The 24735-nt window shown below is 37.0% G+C and overlaps 1 protein-coding gene across 3 annotated transcripts; it reads right to left on the reverse strand.

The window, feature by feature from the left end:
• Positions 1-559: 559 nt before the first annotated feature.
• On the reverse strand, positions 560-23283 carry LOC129283126 (serine-threonine kinase receptor-associated protein-like). 3 transcript variants are annotated; one of them, XM_064113674.1, is made up of 9 exons: positions 23171-23258; positions 21519-21611; positions 13416-13544; positions 12627-12762; positions 11416-11497; positions 9697-9869; positions 7521-7658; positions 5266-5402; positions 560-3521 (listed from the first exon to the last, which is right to left on the reverse strand). In XM_064113674.1, exons 3-9 carry the CDS (start codon positions 13534-13536, stop codon positions 3292-3294), a joined length of 1017 nt encoding a protein of 338 aa, XP_063969744.1. In that variant the 5' UTR covers positions 13537-13544; positions 21519-21611; positions 23171-23258; the 3' UTR covers positions 560-3291. The 3 variants fall into 3 exon arrangements, with proteins under 3 accessions (XP_063969744.1, XP_063969745.1, XP_054774940.2); XM_064113675.1 differs by having other exon boundaries at positions 21512-21611; positions 23171-23249; XM_054918965.2 differs by lacking the exon at positions 21519-21611 and having other exon boundaries at positions 23171-23283.
• Positions 23284-24735: the final 1452 nt, after the last annotated feature.

A 24735-nucleotide genomic window follows, 5' to 3' on the forward strand; every position in this document is an offset into this window, starting at 1 on the left:
ACAGTTTAACTTTGTGCTAAAATTATGGGAAGCCAAAAGTTCAAAAATTTTGTTTGTATTGTATATTTCTTATGTTAAGTATTTTGTTTCCTTTTGTTTTCATAATGAAGAAAAATGCTTTGGTCATTATTCCCAGACAACTATGAACAATTTGTGTGTAATATGAGTTAGTACGTTGGATCTGTACTGTTAGGGATTTGTGCTCCAATTGGCTCTCCATAGTTAAACCACAACTTTAAACCACAGTTTAATTTAAACCCGAGTTAAGAATACGGGCCTGTGTGTAGAGCGTCTACGTTGCAGTTTCATATTTCGCGCGAAACGTGTCACCCCACTGAGAGCAAAAAGACCCCTTTACGTGAAGTGGTTTTGAAAACCACATTTTGGTGATCAAATGGGAATGCTAGCAAAGCGATCTTCCAAGCTGGTTTCCTGAATTGGTTTTGAGGCTAGTTTTAGAAAGTATGGTGAGAACGGGGTCTATGATTAGACCATGTTGGCTAAGACCAAATGGAAAGTAGACAAAAAAAGTGTAGACCAATGGTAAAAAGACATCTGCTCTTGTGACAATTATCTTGAGGCTTTATTTCGTCAATGTTTTAAGGTTAGAGAGGGCGCCCTTGATGTCTAGCTAAGTAGCAGATTTTTTATGGAGCTCCGTTTTTAACTTTGAATTTTTGGCCAAAAGTCTATTTTCTGCATCGTGAGACATAAAATAACTGAAGATGGGTAAAAGTGACAGACTATTAAACAGACAACGCCAAGCAACTTCTGAGGAAAAAGGTGACGTTGAATAGGGAAAAGCGAACAATTCTGACAAGACTGCCACGCCCCGGGAAAAGGTACGTACTGCAAGTACGAACGATACAGATACGATGTTACGTAACATCTTAGAGAAGGTGTCTGTTCTTGACGAGATTAAAACTGATATAAATACCATATCAGAGAGAATGAGCAAAGTTTTAATGTTAGGGTAAGGTTTGCAGTAGGGCCATTTTTGGTCACGTCACTCACGTGTGTGACCAAATTATGACAAATTTAAACTTTCATTAGCTATGAATCTAAAAATTTTATAGATTTAGTCATTCAAAGGTTATATAACATTCACATGTTTATACTCAACTATCCTTAGGAAACACTTGTATGAATTCTTCAAGGTTGTTCAAAGCCATGAGTGCTTTTGACCTCATGCTTCATGAATGCATTGCTTTGCGAAAGGCATAATGATACAGCATATAAATGTGACTTTTGTAAAACTAAGAGGCCACTACTTCACACTTGGCTTATTAAAGTATATTCTTATAATCTGTGCTCACTTGAATATGAAATTGTATAAAAAAGGTTCATGTTTGAAATATTACAATTCAAATTTTCCAAAATATGTGAGAGAAACTCCTTTATAGCTGTACATGTACTTGTGACACAATAATAATAATAAAATTACATTTCTATAGCGCATAATACACAAAGTCTCTATGTGCTTAATACATGACTTAGGGAGCACTCGAGGCTGAAACTAAAACTATTTGAACAGATTTAAAATTAAACGAACAAACACTGAAAATTGTGTATAACAATGTTAGGACATTTTAAAGCTTTGCATTAACTGGTGAACAGTTTTTCATTTCATTTCATCTGTTTCACAAGCCAGCTAAAAAGGCTCTTTAAATACAACATGAATACAATATAAACAGTTTCATGCATGCCTTCTTGAATATACAATTAATGAGCAAGCTGGTGATTTCATATCCCCATTTATAATTTCTTTTTTTTTTAATGAAATCATTATATTTTCTACTTTTGTCACCAAGAATGAAAAAAAAGGACTGACAACTGATCTGATGTGTAGGATAATCATTGCCACAACTTATTTTGTTACCAGGGAGACATATCATACACAAATATATGAAAGTATTAAATAATTATAATTTCAGGTAATCACATAAGAGAAAGAAAAGTGGGGATGTAAAATCATCAACCAACCTATTACATACTCATGACAAAGTGCATATAACTGTTTTCACAAAACATTGCTAAACTTTAAAATTCAATATCTTTATTTGTTATTCGACTTTGATATTTTCAGCGCTTTGCTTGGTGAAGTTTACTCTTTTATTCGGATATCATTATTTTCGGCTCGAGGTATGCCTTTAGCATGTAACATAATAAATAACATATTCCAAAGATGAGCTTTGGAGTGTGAACAATAACATAATTATTGACATTCCTCAAAATTTTGGTTTTACTTCTGTAGTGCTGTTGAATTCCACAAAGTCAAGAATGTTCTTAGAAGGAGGAATTGTCAGCAAAACTTAGTCTGAAGGCACAGACCCTTGGTTCTTGTAATTCAGAGTCTGAATTAGTGAGACTAAATTTACTATGACAAAGACAGTATTTGGAGTCTAGTCTTCACTCTAAACCTGTATTTATTTGGTCTTCCAATTACCAACAATCCCACTCAACTGTGCCCATGGATATGCTTTCGTCCTCCTTTGTCTTTTTTTTAAATATTGTTTTTCAAACTGTTTAATCAACTTCATACTGTACCACCAATCAGATGTTTCCTTTTTTCTAGTTATCTTTGCAAGGTTGGATGGAGTCCGCCCTTTCTTGGGTTTATTGATTAATCATATTTCATATATATATATATATATTCTGTATTTTGTATGTTTTGTATACTGTTCTGTCAAATTTATATGTGAATCTTTGTACCATGTACAACAAACATTCATAATTCAGCCATTGGCCGCCAAGAATGTTTTGATGCCTAATAAAGACCATATTATCATGGTTGAAGTGTCAAATATGAGACTGTGTTTGCAGACTAGGCAGACCTTTCAATGAAAAAATTGCTCCAAGCAAAACACCTAAGATAAATACCAACTGAATGGCCTATTTCACTGCCCTGGGGACAAGTGGGTGACCTTTGACCCCTAAACTCTCTGCTGAATCCAAGGACATCTTTTGAGATGTGTTTGCAAGATCAACAGGTTGTATGCCAATCGAAAATATTGTTAATGTATTTTTTTTCAGTCTCTAGCAGGTCTCAGATGGCGATGTTCCATGTTAAAGTGACTGAAGTGGAACCTTCAAGGCTTCTTTGAGGCTGGCAGGAAACCCAGGGTAATTGTTTTAATATTATTTGCGCTTTGAATCCTCTGGAAAAAGGTGCTCTAATATCATCATCATGGTAGGGTCCGAGCTGCTGCAACTGCCACGAATGATCAGCAGCTGCAGTCAAAGCTATGACCCTCTCCGGTAAGATAGGCCTTCCAGTTTCAGGATGATGAGTTAGCTCTCGACCTTGACCACCGTCGGAGGTGACAGGGCATCCGTTGTGACATTGCATGCGGGTACGCCATCAGTATCGCTTTCACCAACCAACTTCCACAGTCCGTAAGTCTTGCCGATGTTTGTCTGCCAAAGGCGCAGAGTTCCATCCTCTGAACCGCTGGCGTACAGCTCCCCGTCCGGAGAGAATCGAATGCAGTGAACGGGACCGAAGTGACCTTTGTATGAAGCTGAAATGAGGGAGGTGAATACAGGAATTAATTTCTTGAAATGCAGGGGGTGTTTCACAAAAGATTTAAGCATGACGTAGAGTCGCACTTAAATGTCTAGTTGCGAGTGGGAACAAAGGCATGACGGCATTGGTCAGATCATGCCAAGAGGACGAGGATTACTGTGTATTGATCAATAAGATTGCGCGTTGCATATCACGTATACATTGGCATTCAAGTTGGACTCTAAGTCATACTTAAATCTTTGTGAAACATCCCCTCCCCCGGTGTGTTGTAAAAGGTTGTTGGGCTAAAGCTAATGTTATAATCTCCTTTGGAAGTACATAATTACATGCAGTCCAGGGCCCTGTCTTACAAAGAGTAACAATTGATCCAATCAATCGTAACTCTATGGAAATCCATTAGTGTCATAATTTTTTTACAGGAAATTTGCAATATGTCCTTTGTAAACAAAGGAGAACACATCAAATTGTCAAGAAATCAATGAATTAATGGATATACATTCAAATCTAGAATTTCTTTTAAACAAACATGCGTTGACGTTGCTGGCTTTCCATAGTTGCGATTAATTGGATCAGTCGTAACTCTTTGTAAGACGGGGCCCTGATGTGTGCTATACACGAACAGGGGCCCGTTGCAGAAAGAGTTGCGTTTAAACGCAAGTCAAAAAATCAATCGCAAGTCCCAAATGCGCGCTGTTGATTGGTTGAAAATCAAGTTGCGCATGATTTTTAGAGTTGCGATTGATTGCAACTCTTTCTGCAACGGGCCCCAGAACTATCATTGTCATGTATGTGGTTAAAAATTATGTGTATTTTCAATTGCTACATTAACAAAGGATTTTAAGGTTACCATTTTTTATATGTTTTCATATCAGTCTATACTAACTTTCTCAAAAGGAAGCAACATGCTTTTAAACAAAATGAGTTCAAGAACACATAATTATCCATCATTATATCCACTAATTCATCATCATTCCATTCGATAATTATCCATCATTCTTCTATTAATTCATACGGAGTTAGACTTTTGGTGATCACACAAGTTAGAACATGAAAGGGGACCATAATAAACAGTTATTCAATATTGTACAGGGGGGGGGGCCTATTTGTTATGTCTACAGGGTGCACAACGCAGCATTCATGGGATTTTTTTTTCAAGTTTTGTGCATATTTCGAGACTCTCCATTTATTGACATTTGGGCCTACAGGTCTAACGTCAGTCCATACCTACAAAGTGGATCAAAAATTGCTCAAAAAAACACAATTTCATGTATAAATCCAACACCCGACAGCGCAAATATAATTGTCAACTGTCAAAGAAGCATCCATACATGTAGTAAAAAACAAAAGCTCCTTTTTAATCTACTGTACGGGGGCGGCGGCGGAACCGTGAAAGGGGGGGGGGGATGGGTGGGCTTCAGCCCCCCCACCTTTTTCCAAAACCGTGTACAAAAATTTTAAAATGGCCATCTGGGTCCCCTAACACAAAGGTTAGCGCTTGATTGTACGCTTGATTTTCACGATTGATTGTACATTGTAGTCAATGGAATCAATCGTACAAAATGACTTTTTTCTTTGAAGTCTCGCACAACTTTTGAGATCAAATTCGCGTCAAAAGGGTACAGCATCATTGCTAAGCTTTGTGTTACGGGCCCCAGATTGTGATGTTTTGCATGGTCAGCCCCTCCCCCACATTCAAAACCATTCCACATCCCATGCTGTAGCAAATATATACGTATTACCTTCCTCTTTTCCGTCTTCGTATGAGAACCTGTAGATCTTGAAATCTTCTCCTCCACAAACAAATGTTTTCTTATCAGGACTGAGAGATGCTGAATACACGAGGGTCTCGGTGTCGAACTTTTTCATCTCTTCAAATCTAATGAATAATATAATCAAAGAAAACAAAAATTATTACAAGGTGGTTCATAAAACACGCGTATCGCCTCATTTTGGGATAAATAAAATATGCAATGCGATCTTTTGACCCCTAAATGATCTTTGACCTTATCATCCTCAATAACTTATGTGTGGTATTACCCAATGACTGTTTGGACCAAGTATAAACACAATTGACGTAGATATAAAGAAATGAGAGTAAGTTGAATAAAAAACTTGAAAAAGGATGGACATAACCTCATATCATTCGACCTTTTCGCCCCTAGATGACGTCTGACCCTATCATCCACATGAACATACATGTGGTATTACTCAAGGTTCATTTGTACCAAGTGTCATCAAAGTGATGCAGAAATAAAGAAACAAGAGCAACTTGAACAAAAAATTGACCTTTTGACCCCAAGATGACCTTTGACCTTATCATTCACATGGGTTTATATGTGGTATTACAAAAGGATCATAAGTACTAATAATGAAAATAACTGATGCAGAAATAACGAAATGAGAGCAAGTTGAACAAAAACTTTTGTACAGACCAATGGACTTAACAGACCAACAGAAAAAGTGATCACTATCAGCCCTTTTACACAGAAATATTGTAATTTGAATGATTCCAGTGAAAAATAAGGCTAATGATGAATATTCAGCATGTGTGAAACCAAACTAGAACATGATTAGAATCACAAACGCTAATCACAATCACGAATTCTAATTCTACTCCAGAGGTGAATTCTAGTTAACCCTACTCAAAAGAATCAAAATACCCTGGGAGATTTAGGGTTAAGTTTCACTCAATTTACGGTACAAATTTGGCGTGTGAAAGGCTTGACCTCCATAACATCTTTTGGGGGCGGAGCTTACATGACCTTTCAAGCACTTCTGTAGATAATAAAATTGTCATGCACTCATCGTAGTTTGTATTTGCGATGAAGTGCTTTGATAAACAAGTCACCAAGGACACATGCCGCCTTCGCCACAGTTTTTGAATGAGCGTGTAAAAGGCCTGATGATTCTTTAGACGAATTGCAATCATCATTACAATGATGATTCTAGATTCTCGTGTGAAAAGGCCCTAGGTCTCTGCCGAACTTCGTTCCGGCGAGGCAAAAAATAGAGAAATATTGAATGAAACAATGAATCACAAGCGCAGGTAAGAATAAGGGTTAACCAATTAAACTATCAGTGACATCCAGGAAATTGTAGTTATTAAAAGGGTTCCATGGCATTTGCTCGAGCGAAAATCACTCCACTATAAATTCCACACACTAATGGAATGACCAACTTCAACCCTGGGTTTAACACTACACACTATCCTAAATATAACATAAAGCACTATTGCAAACCTAGATTAGAGATGTTAATTCTTAGACTGTTTCGACCTAGCTTCTTATGTAGGTTTGCATAATATGAAGTACAAAATCGCACAATTTAATGGTGGAGGTATCTAATCATAATTATATTGCACCTCGCAATATGACAGGTCAGACTAGTCTAACGCCGAGGACATTGAAGCGGGAATTAAGCAAATAACTCGGAAACGACCTGGCGCAGATAATCTACTAGATTGAAGAGCGCCAACCTAACTCCAACACCAACCAACCAACCTAACCCTATATCTTTGACAAATTTAAGCCTGGAGCAATTGCCGCAGCAGCAAATGTTGTGTCACCATCAAAAGAGGATTATAATCAGTCTGAAAGTGAAGTATGGTGATTAATGCATGGTGTTAGGGTGCACTGCTGTTGAACAATCTCTCAAGATAAACACGATCGAATGAGATCACAAGAAGGACACAACTTGCGCACATGTACATGTATTGTGAAAGCAGCATAATGGGAAAACTAAAATTATATTGTGAATTGGGCTAACACACCTGTCTGTACAGATTAAAATTATATAGTGAATTGGGCCAACATACCTGTCTAAACTGTAGAATGATAAAGTCTGTATGGATTAAAATTCTATTGTGAATTGGACTAACAATCCTGTCTTGGAGGGATTAAAATCATTTTGTGAACTGGGAAAAAATGCCTGTCTGTACCTTAGAATGATAGAGTCTCTAAGGATTAAAATTCTATTGTGAATTGGGCCAACATACCTGTCTGTACTGTAGAACGATACTGTCTTGCCATGGGTCACTACAAGGACCGAACCATCCCGGACCAGGTCTATACCAACATTACTGGAACTGAGGGGAATCTTTCTAACCTCCGAGTTTGAGGCGATATCCCATATTCTGCAGAGCAAGAACAGAGAAGAACAAAGAATAATAATAAGAAATAGCATTCTCCTTTTATATACCGGTTATAAATCCAAACATCTCTAAGAGCTTCAAAGATTTTAATGCTAAAACCTTCCATGTGAAAGTCATTTATATAAAAACAAGTGGAATGCCTCTGGCGGTCTCACCTGCATCACGCGATTCAATATAGTAGCAGTGCTGACTTTGAAAACTACTATAACTTGCACAAGATGTTCAGTGATACTTGGTTACTCTTATGTCCATGTTTTATGAACTAGACCAATACACTTACAGAGATATGATGGTAATTCAACAAGTACCCCCAACATGGCCAAAGTTCATTGACCTTACATGACCTTGATCATGTGACCTGAAACTCGCACAGGATGTTCAGTGATACTTGATTACTCTTATGTCCAAGTTTCATGAATCAGATCCATAAACTCTCAAAGTTATGATGGTAATTCAACAGATACCACCAATTCGGCCAAAGTTCATTGACCTTTGACCTTGGTCATGTGACCTGAAATGCGCACATGATGTTCAGTGATACTTGATTATTCTTATGTCCAAGTTTAATGAACTAGATCAATATACTTTCAAAGTTATGATGGTAATTCAACAAACACCCCCAATTTGGCCAAAGTTCATTGACCCTAAATGACCTTTGACCTCAATCCTGTGACCTAAAACTTGCACAGGATGTTCAGTGATACTTGATTACTATTATGTCTAAGTTTCACGAATCAGATCCATAAACGTTCAAAGTTATGATGGTAATTGAACAGATACCCCCAATTCGGCCAAAGTTCATTGACCCTAAATGACCTTTGACCTTGGTCATGTGACGTGAAACTCATGCAGGATGATCAGTGATACTTGATTAACCTTATATCCAAGTTTCATGAACTAGGTCCATATATTTTCTAAGTTATGATGACATTTCAAAAACTTAACCTTAGGTTAAGATTTGGTGTTGACGCCGCCGCCGCCGCCGTCGGAAAAGCGGCGCCTAGTCTCACACTGCTATGTACATGTAGGTGAGACAAAAAATGATAAACTGAGAAGTTATCAAATAAATATCTCCAAGATGACATCATTTTTATAAGGTCACCTGAAAACTAAAACCTGTACTTTTCGAGTCACAGGATTTAATGCTAGTATTCCATGCGCGTTCATGATGAAGCCGGTTTTCCAGCTTTTGGTTAACAGGGTTAAATAAAAGCACTCTGCAAAAATGCCGGTGATAATTTAACACCAGCCTGGTATCTATACTTGTCCATACCAGGAAGTGTTGAAACATCGATTTAGCGTTAGGCTAACACCAATTTGGCATTTAAGCAACACCAATTAGTGTTAAACCAATATCGGTTTGATTCTTAACTGGTGTTGTTTCAACGCTCCTCTGGTGTGGACAGATATACATGTAGATACAGGGCTAGTGATACATCAACACCAACAGAGTTTTAGGAGCAGTGAACGAGATTTCATTCGACTTGTACGTGTACATGTACCTACGTCCATGTGAAACAGCGCGATAACCAGCGGGTCATGACACGCTGCCCGACCGGAGAATCTGGCGTACCATCGCCTGGCGACCCGGTCGGGTGATGCAAAGGGGCAACTTGTGCACACTTGCCCTTTCACTTGCTTTGATTCCATTTTACGCGAGATAGGATATATATCGATACATATTTTGGAGATCAGAAAGCAATTTCAAATATGATAAACATAATGCATCGTACAACTTACAAGGTTGATCTTCATGCTGAGCTTGAGTGGTTAAAATGACGTCACTCACGTACACGTCGACTACTAGTATAATTTTGGAGAACCGCAAAATGGATGTGGTGAGGTTCTTGATTCTGATAGTGGAAGTGTGTGAGGACCCGAGGCATATGGCAGGCCAAAAAATGATGTCATCTCGTATCAGTTTCTAAAAGTGCTCAATACTGTTGTACCATGGACATGATGGAGCTACTACGGTCGTACACCCAATGAGCAATGGGCACTTTAAGAAACATGCACAAACCTGAGAGTTTTGTCATCAGAGCAGCTGACGATAGACCTTGTATCAGGGAGGAAGCGAGCATGTCTGATGTGATCCTCATGACCAGGGAATAACAGCGGCTCTGCTTCTGGGGCATTCAGATCAAATATCCTCAGGAGCTTCTCATTACTCGCTGTCAGGAGTTTGCTGTTATCCTGCAGTATGAACGGCAAGGAAAATAAGGGTATGTTCAATGTCGGTTTCCAAACTTAAACGGCAACATAAATCATGATTGAAAGCATGATTACAAAACACGATATTATGAGATACAAAGGGTGTGTTCAATGTCCTCTATTCCCGGTCGTAAGAGAAAACGTCTTTCTAATCACAATTCGGAGGAAAATTTAAACGTTGCAGTATGTAGGGCAATGAAAATAAGGGTGTGTTCAATATCATCCATTCCCGGTTGTAAAAGGAAACTTCTTTCTAATCATGATTCGGAGGAAAATTTAAACGTTGCAATATGAACGGTAATGAAAATAAGGGTGTGTTCAATGTCGGTTTCCAAACTTAAACGGCAAAATGAATCATGATTGAAAGCATGATTACAAAACACGATATTATGAGATACAATGGGTGTGTTCAATGTCCTCTATTCCCGGTCGTAAAAGAAAACGTCTTCCTAATCACAATTCGGTGGAAAATTTAAAAGTTGCAGTATGAAGGGCAATGAAAATAAGGGTGTGTTCAATATCATCCATTCCCGGTTGTAAAAGGAAACTTCTTTCTAATCATGATTCGGAGGAAAATTTAAACGTTGCAATATGAACGGCAATGAAAATAAGGGTGTGTTCAATGTCGGTTTCCAAACTTAAGTGGCACATGAATCATAATGGAAAACGTGATTACAAAACGCTGATATAATGAGATACAAAGGGTGTGTTCAATGTCCTCTATTCCCGGCCGTAAAAGTAAACGTCTTTCAAATCATGATTCTGAGGAAAATTTAAACGTTGAAAAAGATGCATATGTACACACGATCAGCTCAGATTTTACGACCTTCGGATTCGCGAATACGACTCTGAACATGATTGAGTTTGAAGCGTCTTCAAATTTGCTCTCGCAGTGGAAGCCTACACAAGCAGGTGCCAGAATTGACCTTTCTTGTGATGGGTTAAACTGCGCACTAAACCTGAACTCATGAAAGCGGGATATAAAAAAAGATTGAAAAAATAATCGACTTTATATGCAACAAACTCAAACTTTACACATGCAATTCAAAGACAGATATTTTCATTAAAAAATTTGGCTCAAACTGGTGGGAAAATAATGAATTTTGGGCATTTCACGTGACGGCCTCAAAATGCAGCCTTTCTCATCAAAATCCCCAAATCATGTGCAAAGTGAATAGGTGCGCAGACATGGGGCACCATTTTTTCATTCAATCTGAAAATGACTGGCCGAGGTTTCTTCCAAGAAAATCATACAGGTGTGTACATGTATATTTCTTTCAAATTGTTATGAGATATTTGGCACAATTACTCGAGATAACATAAGGAACGTTATCAACTCAAAGATTTTGTGAAATAAAAATTAATTCATGTTGAATCTTAACTCAAACCGTTCAGTGAGCAGACTTGGGGACCACCAACATACAAGATACTATGGTGACTGGTCGTATCAAAAGACAAAGAAAATATATCAAAATTCTGTGAAGTAGTAAAATGAGAAGCAAATACATGTAGGACTAAACAGACTTACCGCTGAGAAATCCACTGATTTGACAATGTGTTTATGAGAAAAATCATGCAAGGCTTCACCCGATACAGCATCCCATACTTTACTGTATGGTAGAACAAAACAACAAATCAAACATTAAAATAATATTATGGAACCTAATTGACTAATGATAAAAATAGGTGCTGTGGCTCATTGGATAAGTCTCCGGACTTTAAACCACAAGGTCTGGGGTTCCAATTCCACCGCAGCACTTGCATCCTTTGGAAAGGCATTTTATCTATATTTGCCACTCTTCACCCAGGGGTAGTAAATGCGTACCCAGTAGGAAGGAATTCCTTGAATGCTCAAGCGCCCGAACAGGGTAGCTGTGCTAAAGCCAAGATAATAGTAACGCAGCACTTAGACACATTTGTAGAGCTATATAAATGTTGCATATAAATGCCTACTTATACAGTGCAGAGGTCCTAGTATTGGTGGTCATGCTGCTTTAACAATTAAAATGTGAACATGAAAACATAATTAAAAATGGAATCCTCATCATCAGCCATTGTAGATTCTTTCAAGATATTATATAAGAAAGTAAAAAAGGGGCCTAAGCTTTCGATCCTAGCAGAATCTTCGTCGGAGGCAAAATGACCATATTATTGAAGATATTATATAGTTGTGCTTCTGAAATGCTCTAAAACCTGAGTAGCCTTGTATCTATTACAATTTTGTCTTTAGTCGCCATGAAAATCCTATAAAAAACGTAAGAGATCCTGACCAATGAGAACCATGCTCTCTATAAATATTATCATTTGATGAGGTCAGGCAAACGTCTGAGATCATCTCCCGGCAGAACCTCACGCTTCGTTTTTTCCTTTTTCAATTCATACATGTAACTTTAATAGCCATACCTAAATTGCTATACCCCCCCCCCCCCCCGGTCTAAATATTAATTTCACCTATCTTTGTTTGTTGATTTGTATTTTATGTTTACGTATATCATGTAATCTTCCTCTATATTACAAGACATTCTAAATTATTTTATGCGAACAAATGGAATTTCCATTTGTACCTGATTGCATCATGGACAACAAAAATATCTGAAACTATCTTCCAATTTGAAAGGAATATATGTTGTAAAAGATGTCTAAGAAGGCCACAGCAGTTTTTTTTTTGGTTCCCTTGTGTAGCTTTTATAGACAGATTTGACTGTAATCAAATATTCAAATTGAAACACTCAAACTTACGCAGAGAAATCAGCAGCTGCTGTCGCGGCCCTGGTGGCTTCTTTGTTGAGTGCTACACCCCACACCGCCCCCTTGTGGCCGTCGAAGGTTCCGATCCAATCCCCAGTCTCACCTTGCCTCAGCATCGGCTTGCCGTCTGAAATGGTGATCAGAAACAAAATATATTTCATGATTAAGCTGGAAAGAGACTCAAGATATGTCGCAAAAAAACTTATGTCATATCCAGTTCTGATTTAGTATTAGGTTTAACTTATTGCATGGGACAACCAAAGTGCTGAATTTACATGTAAGATTTATAGAAAAAAAATGTAAACATGTGCATATTAAGATATGTGGAGAATAACATGAAAAAACTGAAGCAATATCTGATAAAATAGTAAAAGTCATATAGAGTAAAGCCAAGGTAACTTAAATTCAATTTTGATTTTAGAATAAATAGCAAATGAAACCATTAGGAGGAAGCATTCCCTTCACAATCACACTCAGAGTTTACTCCACACGTCTTATTAACTTTTACAATCGCCGACTCCCAGTCCAAATATCATACATCTCTCATAATCTATACACACTCATATACATGTACTCTCCTCTGAAAAGCAGCGTTCTCTGGACTAGCCTAGTTTAGTTATCTGTTGGTCAACGGAAGTGTAAACCAACTATGAAATGCATCAATTTAGTGCCAAATACATGTTTTGTATAATTACTATTATTATTATTGTTATAGAATTCCTTTGTTTTTTCAAACAAGTTTCATGAAAGCGGGACCTGCCTTAGAGAGTTCAGACTCACCTTTACATGCACTAATCATGAAGTATCCATGATTGGGTGTGGTATCACTGATGGAAATATCAACTACAGGACGGGTGTGACCTGGGCAGCTGATTGCCGTCTGACGAGCTGCAATGGACATGACTTCACCTGAATGGAAAAATAATAATAAAAATTCATGATAATTGGCTTTTACATAGCGCAATATCATTCTACAACTGCTCAAACTGCTTCAAACTTATCATTAACCGGTCCCTGGATTCATAGCTTTTTTGGCAGCCTGTTAGAGGCACATTTGCAAAACCAACCACAATGATGGCTGTTTCCTACCGGTACCCAATTAGCGCCTGGGTGAGAGTGGCAAAGTGTGGATTGATGCCTTGCCAAAGGAGGGATTCAAAAACACAACCCTCTGATAATAAGGAGAGAGTCAGAACTGCTACACCACAATGCTTGGGGCCTTGGCAAACAAGTATGAAGTGCAACAGATACTGTCTTTCAAATTCATTCACAGTATGTTCTGTCAATAAGTCCCCCACAGCTAGCGAAATTTTCCCCACTGCTGACCCCCTTATCCTTGTATTGCCACTAATTTCATCACTTTATTTAAAAAAAAAAAAATAGAGGAACAACATAAGAGTATAACAATACAGACACTTTATGCATTGAATTTAGAAATAAGAAAAAAGAACCCAGGGCCCTGTCTTACAAAGAGTGGTGATTGATCCAATCAATCGTAACTCTATGGAAATCCATCAATGTCATAATTTTTCCTTCATAACATTTTCAAAATGTCTTTTGTAAACAAAGGCAAACACACCAAATTGTCAAGAAAACAACGAATTTATGTAACTTGCGTCTTATCTAGAAAATTTTTTGAACATTCATGCATTTTAGATGTTGACGTTGCTGGCCGTCCATAGTTGTGTTGATCAGATCAATCGCAACTCTGTGTAAGACGGGCACCAGGACATGATTGCATTACTGACACAGGCAGGGCATATTATATGGATTACCCTATAATTTCATTACCATACACCATATGTAGTGCATCGTTGAATAGGCAACTAGATAGTTGATGCCTCATAAATGCCATAAAAATACCCTCCTTCCATCTATCTATCTATCACCCTTGATGCCTGAAGTAACGACCAACTGTCTCAGAGTCAGAATCATTCTTAGAGGTACATCTTCAACATCCAACCTGTTGTATACCACGTCAATCTCTGGGTGTTAGAGTAACGCGCCAGGAATTTTGATATGTGCCGCCATTCAACATGCTCGACTATTTTCGCAAGCCAGCACAGTCAATCACCACAACACGCATCAAACTGTGTTTGATGCGTGTTGTGGTGATTGACTGTGCTGCCGATAAATGTGCTAAAAATGAAGAAATATGTGGTTTTGTTTTGAGTTCGCGAACACTCCCGTGTTTTAGGATCATATCTTCAAGATGACCAATCTAAACAAAAAATTGCTAGCTTCCTAAAACACTTTAAAAAGATGTTCAAATGATCGCGACTTCAACTACTATTTTTTGCCTATCGGTCAGTAAATGATTGCATTTGAGCCATTTATTTTCCCTTTCCCTTCTTTCTTTTTTTTCTGGTTATTCAATCTAGTTTATTTGGATAAGCTTGGATCCAAGACTAGAATCCAGAATCCTGCTGCCAGAGCGATTCATCTGTAGACACTATGCTGAAAACGTCCCTTTCACTTCCATACACCACTTTTTCCAAGAAAAAAAAAGGCAAACCTGAGTGGACTCCACAAGTAGAGAAAGCTTACAACATTGCTCAAGCAAGGAAATCCTGGCAGTCAGATTCAGGCTTAAAATCGCATACGGTAGTCAGTATTGCCTTAGTCTTTAGACAAGCCAGAGCTGTTGATCGTAGGAAACTTCACAAGCAAGTTGAACAAGCCTCTCTGTTTGATGAATCTCTATTTTATCGCCTGATAAAGAAGTGCAAAGGTCAGAAGTCACAGCATGCAACTACTACCTTGGAATATGATGGATGTACATGTACCTTCAAAGACACAGAAGTTATACTTGGATGGCCCAAGTTCTTTGAAACTTGATTATGAATAATTTTATTAACTGTTAAATAATAATTTTTAACTATAAATTGTTGTTCAAAACAGCATTTTGTAACATCGCTTATCAAAGCTACGTCATAACGAAGCGGTTCAAGCCTAACGTATTTGTGGTGTTTACGAATGGATCGAGGGATCTACACGAGATTGGTCTGGTAACTGGTAAGAAACCTCAGTCTCATTTTTCATATTTATACTAACAGACCATTTCCTGCGTAGACAATGCGATCGGATATTGTTATCTCTATTGATAATTTTGCACGCAGTCCGAAAGAATTATTTTGGCGACCACGTAGTCATGACGTGATCTGCGCGATTGACCAATCCGCAGTCTCCGATTCACTGAGCGGAGATGGTCTTTCCGTTGGCGTTGTACACAGTCTATGGACAATTTGCCACTGTGCAATAATCATGACACAATTTGGACCCACTTTAGCGTGTTTAGCCTCAGCTCAGATTAAAACTATTTGTATTATTAAGCTAGAGGCGTACTAACGTTAGAGCTCTTTGGAATAAGACAGTTATTCACGGGGGGGGGGGGGGGTTAATATACTGATTTGGGTGGGGTACTTTTAATACTTCTAAAGATAGATTTAAAAACTTAGATTTTCATTTGGAGAACCCAATTTTTTTTGTCAAACAAAAAATAAAATATTGCAAAAACTTTTTAAAAGCCTGTAGGCCTCACTCTAAGCACCAAGGCTATTAATTCCTGTGTTAAAAAAGTGAGTGCACGCGAATTAAATGTTGGACTTAAATTACTAGATCTTACCATGGAGCTCCATGACAAAATTTGTTCTTAAATTAGACTCTAGATATTACTAAATTTAAAAAATGTATAAATAGTACTCGCCTGGTCTTTTCTTGGGGTATTGAAGCCTTTTTGTCCAGAACTTGCTCAACTTTTGCGGCAAATTTTGTCGCCATAGGGTTGTGCACATTCTCGTTTAATACTGGTTGTCACGTGACACGGCAATGTCGTTAGGCTGTTTGGCCTGTATTCAAGGCGTTCTATCCGTTATGATTTTATATTGAATGAAGCAAATTCCATCAGGTATAGGCCCCTATCAAGTCAAAATCGATACAGGGATCGAGAGGGGGGGGGGGGTGGAGCCAAAAATTTCCCAGTCACATGGTATGATAATGATATTTTTTATGATTGTCCACGATCATTAGGGCAAACCCGTGTGTGGCAGTACGGTAGCGTGATGAGTAAAAAAAAAATAAAATAAAAGAAAGAAAGAGGGCCAATGTAGACATACATGGCGCGTGGGAATAAAGTTGCTTTATATGTTCCAAGCGAGTGAAGCAAGCGAGAAAAAAACTTTTCGTGCAAATCTAAATTTGAGATAGATATCTTAACTTACACTTTTCCTTTTCTTTTCATTAATTCCCTTCATTTCTTTTTTATCTTGGTTGTAGAACTTTCGGGGGCCCCTAGGCCTAACCCTTCCATCGTGTACCCCCAGTGCAATATCAGCAGGTGGGTCTCGATAACTCTGGATATTTAGCAATTAGACCTATTTATAGAAAAACATAACGTTAATGTTTTGACCCCTTCCCCCCAAAAAAAGGAAAAACAATTATAAACTAAGTTATATACATCCCCCTTTTCTCATTTCGCTTTTTATTTTCTCTATTCCCTCCTTATTTTTTTTTGGGGGGAGGGACCTTTTCGGGGGGGCACCGCCCCTAGCTACGCGCCTACCAGATGAAGAGGCGAGCGAGCAAAACCTTTGTCACTTTTATTACAAATATCAATTTAGCAATAGATTTTGACATAACATTCGGAATTATTCTCGCATGCATTTTTCTTTCCTTTTGCTTTTTTATGGCCTTTTATTTCTCTTCCCTTTCTCTTTCTGTCTTTCTTTCTTTCTTTCTTTCTTTCTTTTCCTTCCTTCATTCCTTTTCTCTTATCCCGTTTTTTTTTTTGGTGAAATCCACTGGACCGGGGAGCAAGGGCCAGCCTGCATGCCCCCGGCGGTTTACGCCTCTGCCGTGGATGTAAGCTATATATACGCATGATCTTAATCTTCATTATGATTCAAACTATATAGAGGCGCATCCAAGATTTTCCAAATTAAGTAGGGGGGGGGGGCGGGGTGAATTTTCTCAAGTAAAATTTGACAACTCCCAAAAAAGGTTCTTACTAAAAAAAAAAAACCGGTCATTATATTGTCTCGCGTAAAGTTTGACAAGTTAAAAAAAAATGGTCACTCAAAATGAAAGTCATTTTGTCCGCGTAATATTCGGCAAGCCCCCCCCCCCCCACAAAAATAAGAAAAGGGAAAGTCATTTTGTCCATGTGATATTTGGCAACCCCCCCCCAAAAAAAAAAAAAAAAAAAAAAAAGTTTGAACTATAGCAATGATCGAAGGTCATTTTGTCTCGCGTAAAATTTGACAATTTTTTTATAAAGTTGTCACTAAAAAGAAGGTCATTTTTTCCACCATTGATTATATTTGGCAAGCCCCCCAACCCCCACCCCCATAAAAAAAAGTTTGTCCCTAAAAGTGATGTATAGAAAGTCATATTGTTAATTTGTTCCCATAGTCAGGTCCAGATTTGAGAAAAGTAGACTGCCTTAGGCAAATCATGTTAATGCTGAATTGAGAAGTGTTTTAGCATAATTCGAGGACGTTGAGTCCAAATTTGCTGTTTGCCATCCTTGATTTTGATGTTAAAATCCTCAAATTGGCAAAAACAATATGGCCGCCATTCTACACCAATTTTTACTCTATTCTGACCCCCAAAACTTGTAACAAAAATGTTTGTTAACGATTTTTGGTACTATTCGACCTCAGGAGTAACATACTAAAAATCCACCAAAATCCGGATCCGGGAAAGTGGTTATTTTTGAGATGGCGTCTAAGATGGCCGCCATCAACTGAAAATTAAAATAACCGGCATTTTTTCTACCCTAGACACCTTTTTTCGGTGCATACATGTATTCAATGGTGTAGGGGATGAAATGAAAGAGTGAACATAAGCACTCCAGGGTACCTGAAAATCAAAGATTGCGTAAAAATGGCTGCCATGGCCTAAAAATTCACAATTAATCTATTATCTATTTTAGTGTCTTTTATTTCGGTTTTATTCATCGGTGATTTTCAAGGGTCAAGAAGTAAACCGGGACAAGTTACAAGGACAGCCAACGGTCCACTATGTCAAAAAATCCAGGATGGCTTTAAAAATTGAAGTCTAAAATAGCTGTTATCTAAAAACCCTAAAACCCGACATAGTTTGTTTAATATCTGCCTTGGGGATATGATGTTGGTGTCTAACCCATCATTTAATGGGTCAATAAATACGTTGGGACAAGTAACAAAGATAGTCTATGGTCCTCCATGTCCAAATATCCAAGATGGTTTGCAAAAATGGAGTATAAAATGTTTGTCGTTAATTACAAACCGACATAGTTTGTTTAATATTTAATCGCCTGGAGAATATGATCTTTTAACTAGTATAAAGCATGGTTTAAAGGGTCAAGTATTAGACTGGGACAAGTTACAAGGCCAGTTAGTGGTTCCAGTATGTCCAAAAATCCATGATGGCTCAAAAAATGGAGTCTATATAGGCCGTTCTTACCGAAAAATGACATAGTTTGTTTAATATCAGCCTGGGGTATATGATTTTGGGGTTTAACCCATGGTTTAAAGGGTCAAGTAATAAATTAGGACAAGTTACATGGACAGCCAGAGGTCCAGCATGTCCAGGAATTCAAAAAGGCTTCCAAAATTGGAGTCTAAAATGGCTATTATTACCTAAAAACTGACATAGTTTGTTTAATATCCGCCTGGGGTGTATGATTATGTTGTCTAAACCTTGGTTTAAATGGTCAAGTAATACATAAGGATAAGTTACAAGGGCAATCAATGGTCCCGTATGTCTAAAGATCCAAGATGGCTTCCAATTAAGGAGTCTTAAATGGCTGAGCTGTACTTAAAAATTGACATAATCTATTTAGAATCCATCTGGGAGATATGATTTTGGTGTCTACACTACGGTTTCAAGGGTTAAATAAGTTTTGATTAGTTACAATGGCATGAAGCTGCCTATTTTACCTATTATTTAAAGATCGCTTTCAAAATGAGTCTAAAAAGACTTCCATCACCTAAACATAGTCATAATTAGGTGAACAAAATCTACACATTTGTGGTTTGAAGGCTGAAATAATAAATCGGGACAAATAAAAAGAAGGGTCAGTTTTTCTTTTTGTCGTAAAAAGTCCAAAGCGACTTCTAAAATTGCGTAAAAATGACTTATGTCCCCTAATCTTGAAACCATAGGATGGTCCTAAGCACATAAATGACATGTTTTGAAATACTTATAGTGAATTATGGAACTTTTTAGGCGAAGTGTACCTTAGTTTTTAAGGTTTGTGTTTCGGATGAGTCTTAAAAACAGAGACACCAAAATAGTGGCACTAGATGGGATATGAAGTACTGTCATTTTTGTATTAATGGTGGCCAATTCGAATGTAATTTTTGGAGCGTTCTTCATTTTTTTTTACAAAATGACGGTGTATCCATGTAATTCGTTTTCTCCTATATCATTTGAACTTTGAAACCATGAGGAAGACACAAAAATGTTTCTAGGTAGATAGTATATGCACTCAGTGCAGCTAGATTTTTAAGATATAACTATTTTTAGGCCATCATCACTTTTTTTGCAAAACTGCACCACTGATAAACCTTGAAAATTTTCCGATGTAATTTTTTCCCTTTGGAACCATGATTTTTTTTAATGTTTTATATCATTCTCGGTAGACCCCAAAGGTATTTCTACCAGGTGTATATATTATGAATTTGGACCATTTCAAAGATACAATGTCCAGACGTCCATTATAGACGTCAGTCTGGAAGGTCATCTTGGATTCGCTGACACACTCACTATCTTGTAAACCTGTCTTCATTCATTATTTGCCTTGAAAGCTTTTTGGTGGTTTTGATTTTAAGGATTTACTTTATTTTTGGAGTTGATGGTACAACGGCTGCCGTTGTGGACGTCATGCTGGATTTCCATGTAACCTTGACGACCTTTTTTAACTATACTACCTGTCTCAATAGATTATTTTAATCCTAACATGCCTAAGTTTCATGAAAAAGACATCTATATCCTACAAGTTATGACATTTCAAAAACTTAACCCCGGTTAAGATTTGATGTTGATTTCACCGCCGCCATGGTCATCGCCGCCGTCGGAAAAGCGACGTCCATGTCATGCTTCTGCTGTGCAGGCAAGGAAAAGATGGCGGACACGTTAAAGATATCACAATGTGAGTATGCCAGCATCGCCCCCAAATTATCAAACATTTGGCCATATTATTTATCAATCAGCAGCTGTGAATCATGGCAGCCATCTTGAAATTAAAGATGGCTGACGAATCATTTAATCGGAACCATTATGTTTGCAACCCTGGGTATTGAAAATTTCGCATAGATCCCAATTTCTGAAATACAATCACCCATAAAAATCGTTTAATATGGGAAATTGTTTTAAAAATACCGCCATTTTGTTTTTTTGCCGATTTGAGGATGAAAACGTCGGAATCAAGTTTGGCAAACAGCATTTTTGGATTCAGCACCCCTGAATTACCTTAAAACGATTGATAAATCAGCATTAACACAAAATGCCTAAAGCACTTTTTCTGAGCATATTATTTAAAATCTGGACCTGACTACCAGTAAAATTTTGAATTTGGCAATTAAAAAAAAAGGCCAAAAAGAGACAAGAATATGAACGAAATATCCCCATTACAAATAATGCTGTACGTGATTCTCATGAGGGGGGGGGGCACATAACTAGTATTAATAACATATTTAATTCCAAAATGTTTACTATAAATCTCAAAAGGGGGAACGGGCAGAAATGCTCACCCCAACCCCCCCCCCCCCCCCCCCCCCCCCCGCCACTGATTCCAATCAATAATGACTTTTCTCTGCAATACTGATGCTTTGAAATCAAGATACTGAAGATTGATACGCTTAACATAAATGTCTGACAAAAAGATAACCAACCGATCACCTGACCGATCAGCTGACCAGTACGCGTATCACTTCGGAGTTGATCACTCGTCGCAGCTGTGTGGAACGCTCACCGAAAATCAACAAAAAGGGCCTGAAATGTAAGTTTAACAATAATCGATTTTAATTTCAACTATTTTTACAACTAAATAAAGGTTTGCCGTCCGAATGAAAGGTATATCGGATAACTCTAACTTGTATTAAGGTGTACATTTACCAAAGTCTTGGGTTGGAAATCAGAACAGCATTGTCCAACCCATAATTTGGGTAATGTCGCCTATGAGGTCCATACATGTTAATGTTTGGACCTCATTGGTACTAGGAGTGGTAGGATGGGGGATCGGGTGTCCGGACACTTTATATTTTTGAAGCCTTCTTTTTTGTCTTAAGATTTCACTAAAAATATGAATTCAATAGTTGTAATCATCTTCCATTTTGTTCTCTATAATATTTTCTAAAATTTTGTACTAAAATTTGATGAAACTTCGCTTGTAATTTTTTCCAAATGACTTTCTAAAATTGATCGTCCGGACACACAACCTGTCCGGACACACAACAACTGGGTATACTGGTAGTAGGGTGTCTGGAGAAAAAAAGTATTTTTCTTATTTCAAGAAAATATTACATTTTCTTTGTGAATTTGAAGAGAAATGACCTTCAGACTGACAGAAATGTATAATTTTTGAAAAAAAAACAATTATTGGCTGCAAAAAAGAAGAATGAAATTAGGTAAATTTTCAGCATTTCTCTGCCATAGACTGTGTAGTTAAGAAATGGACACACACAAATCCAAATTTTTAGCTTCCGAGAGCTGTTATAAATTTATCATTAATGCCAAAAACTTGTCCATAAAGAGTCCAATAGGATTTTTTATGCTCTATCTGATGGTATGATTTTTATAAAGATTTGGAAACCAGATCACAATGAAAAATTGCGACAAAGTGAAAAAAATTGTGCAAAACAGAAATTTCATTTTCCCATTGAAAACGCATGGAGAAATGGCAATTTCAACACACACAAAAATAAGGGTTTGCAATTTATCTCTAAATCCTTATTTAAAATGATCATATAAACTTGTCCTTACTGTCAAAAGAAGCCCCTGAATGTTCTCTTTCCATACATGCCAAACACAAGTTAATAATCAATTCAGATCACATTTTTCTAGTAGCCTGAACTTCCCCGAAAAAATGTGCCATATTTTCCCCTAAATTAGCCCGTTTTATGCTGACACTTTTCAGTGTGGCTTCAGACACCCTACTGGTAGGCCTAGGCCTAATTCTGCCTTTTTTTCTGGGCAGGTAGGCCTAACTCTTCTGTAAATTTGATGTTTTCAGCACATTTACTCTTGAGAATATAATGAACAATACTTGTGGAATTTCAAACAAATTCATGCTAAGAAATTCCCTTTTTCATGAGTTTAAAATAAATGCGAAGACGTGCGGCCCCATATGTCACAAAATAAAAACAACAAATTTTACAACAGCTGGGACTAAACTAAAGTAAAGTTAAGACAAGTTCTGAACGAAAAATTTTGACATTTTTATAATAAATTTACCACCATACAGGATTGATTAAAACGTCTCTTTCATTAATATTGGATTAATTATGACAATTTTTTAATAAATTTACTCCTCAGCTATTAATTACACTTACCAATTTTTCAATTAAACCAGTAAAATTGACCGGATTGCCCTCTTTCTTCGGCTCTGCATCTGCTCCGCTTCTTATTTTTAACATAGACTTAGAGGGCGTTGAATTTAAAGGACAAGTCCACCCCATAGAGCTAGAGATGTATACTAATCATAGAGATATATACTAATAAGCGTAATTAGTATACATCTCTATGATACTAATTAATTACGTATATATCTCTATGGTACCCCCAACAAAAACTTGATTTGAATAAAAAGATAAAAATTCAACAAGCATAACACTGAAAATTTCATCAAAATCGGATATAAAATAAGAAAGTTATGACATTTTAAAGTTTTGCTTCATTTCAAAACACAGTTATATGCACATCTCGGTCGGTATGCAAATGAGGGAACTGATGACATCACTCACAATTCTTTTGTGAAATATGAAATATTTTGATTTTCTCGTCATTGTCATGTAAAATGAAGTGTCATTCCTCCCTGAACACGTGGAATTACATTATTTGAACATTTTGTGCTTCAGGCAAGGCGGAGGTCCTACAATCATCAAATTCGTAAAATTGAAATATTGTATAATTCAAACAATAAAAAACAAAAGAAATAGTGAATGAGTGACATCATCTACTCTCTCATTTGGATGTTACTGGCTCGTTCATATAACTATTTTGTTAAAAATAAGCGAAACTTTGAAATTTCATAACTTTCTTATTTTACATCCTATTTTGATGAAATTTTCAGCATTGTGCTTGTCTGATTTTTTTCTATTGATTCAAATCAACATTTTTCTGAGATGGACTTGACCTTTAAAAGAGTATGGGTTGAATGACAGTAAACTTTGACAAAAAGTTTATTGTAAAACTATTTCAAAAAATGATAATAAATATTGGCGAAGGTTTGAGGAAAATCAATCAAAGAGTAGAAAAATTATTAGAATTGTAGTTATTTGATTTTTTTTTATTCGAGCAAATTTAGTACATATCGTATATGGCAAAAAATCAATGAAATGTCATTTTCAGAAAATTGAAAAGGGGTAACCCTATGGGTTAATTGTACCTTCGGTATGGCAATAGACTAATAATTTCTCTTCCGTTTCTAAAAAGAAAACAAACACATTACGGTCATCAAGAACCACTGAAAATTTTAAATTCATGCATTTTAGTAATAACATATTGGACAGCTATATAGCTGCTCGTTTATGACGTCACAAATCCAAAACATAAATTTGTAATACCTTTCTTAATCTTTGAATGAATTTTCTTCAAACCTTCATTGACTGATGTGTTTTATTATTTTTCTGCTAATTTTACTACAAATTTCTCTCCAGTGTGAACTTCCCCTTAATGTTCAAAATAATTATCGGAATATTCTTTTTGACGGCCGCCGTTTTCTTCAAATTCGGGAACGAATATTCAGAAAATGAAAAATCTCTGAAAGAAATATATTTATTGGCTTTCTACTGCCTTCATGTCATCCTTGTGCTGCAATCGCCTTTTACCATTGATCCAATGCATGTACTGTAACTATATGTTAATTTACACTTATTGTAAACCTATATCTGATATA

The sequence above is a fragment of the Lytechinus pictus genome, chromosome 19 (genome assembly GCF_037042905.1).
Source record: "Lytechinus pictus isolate F3 Inbred chromosome 19, Lp3.0, whole genome shotgun sequence".
NCBI lineage: Eukaryota > Metazoa > Echinodermata > Echinoidea > Temnopleuroida > Toxopneustidae > Lytechinus > Lytechinus pictus.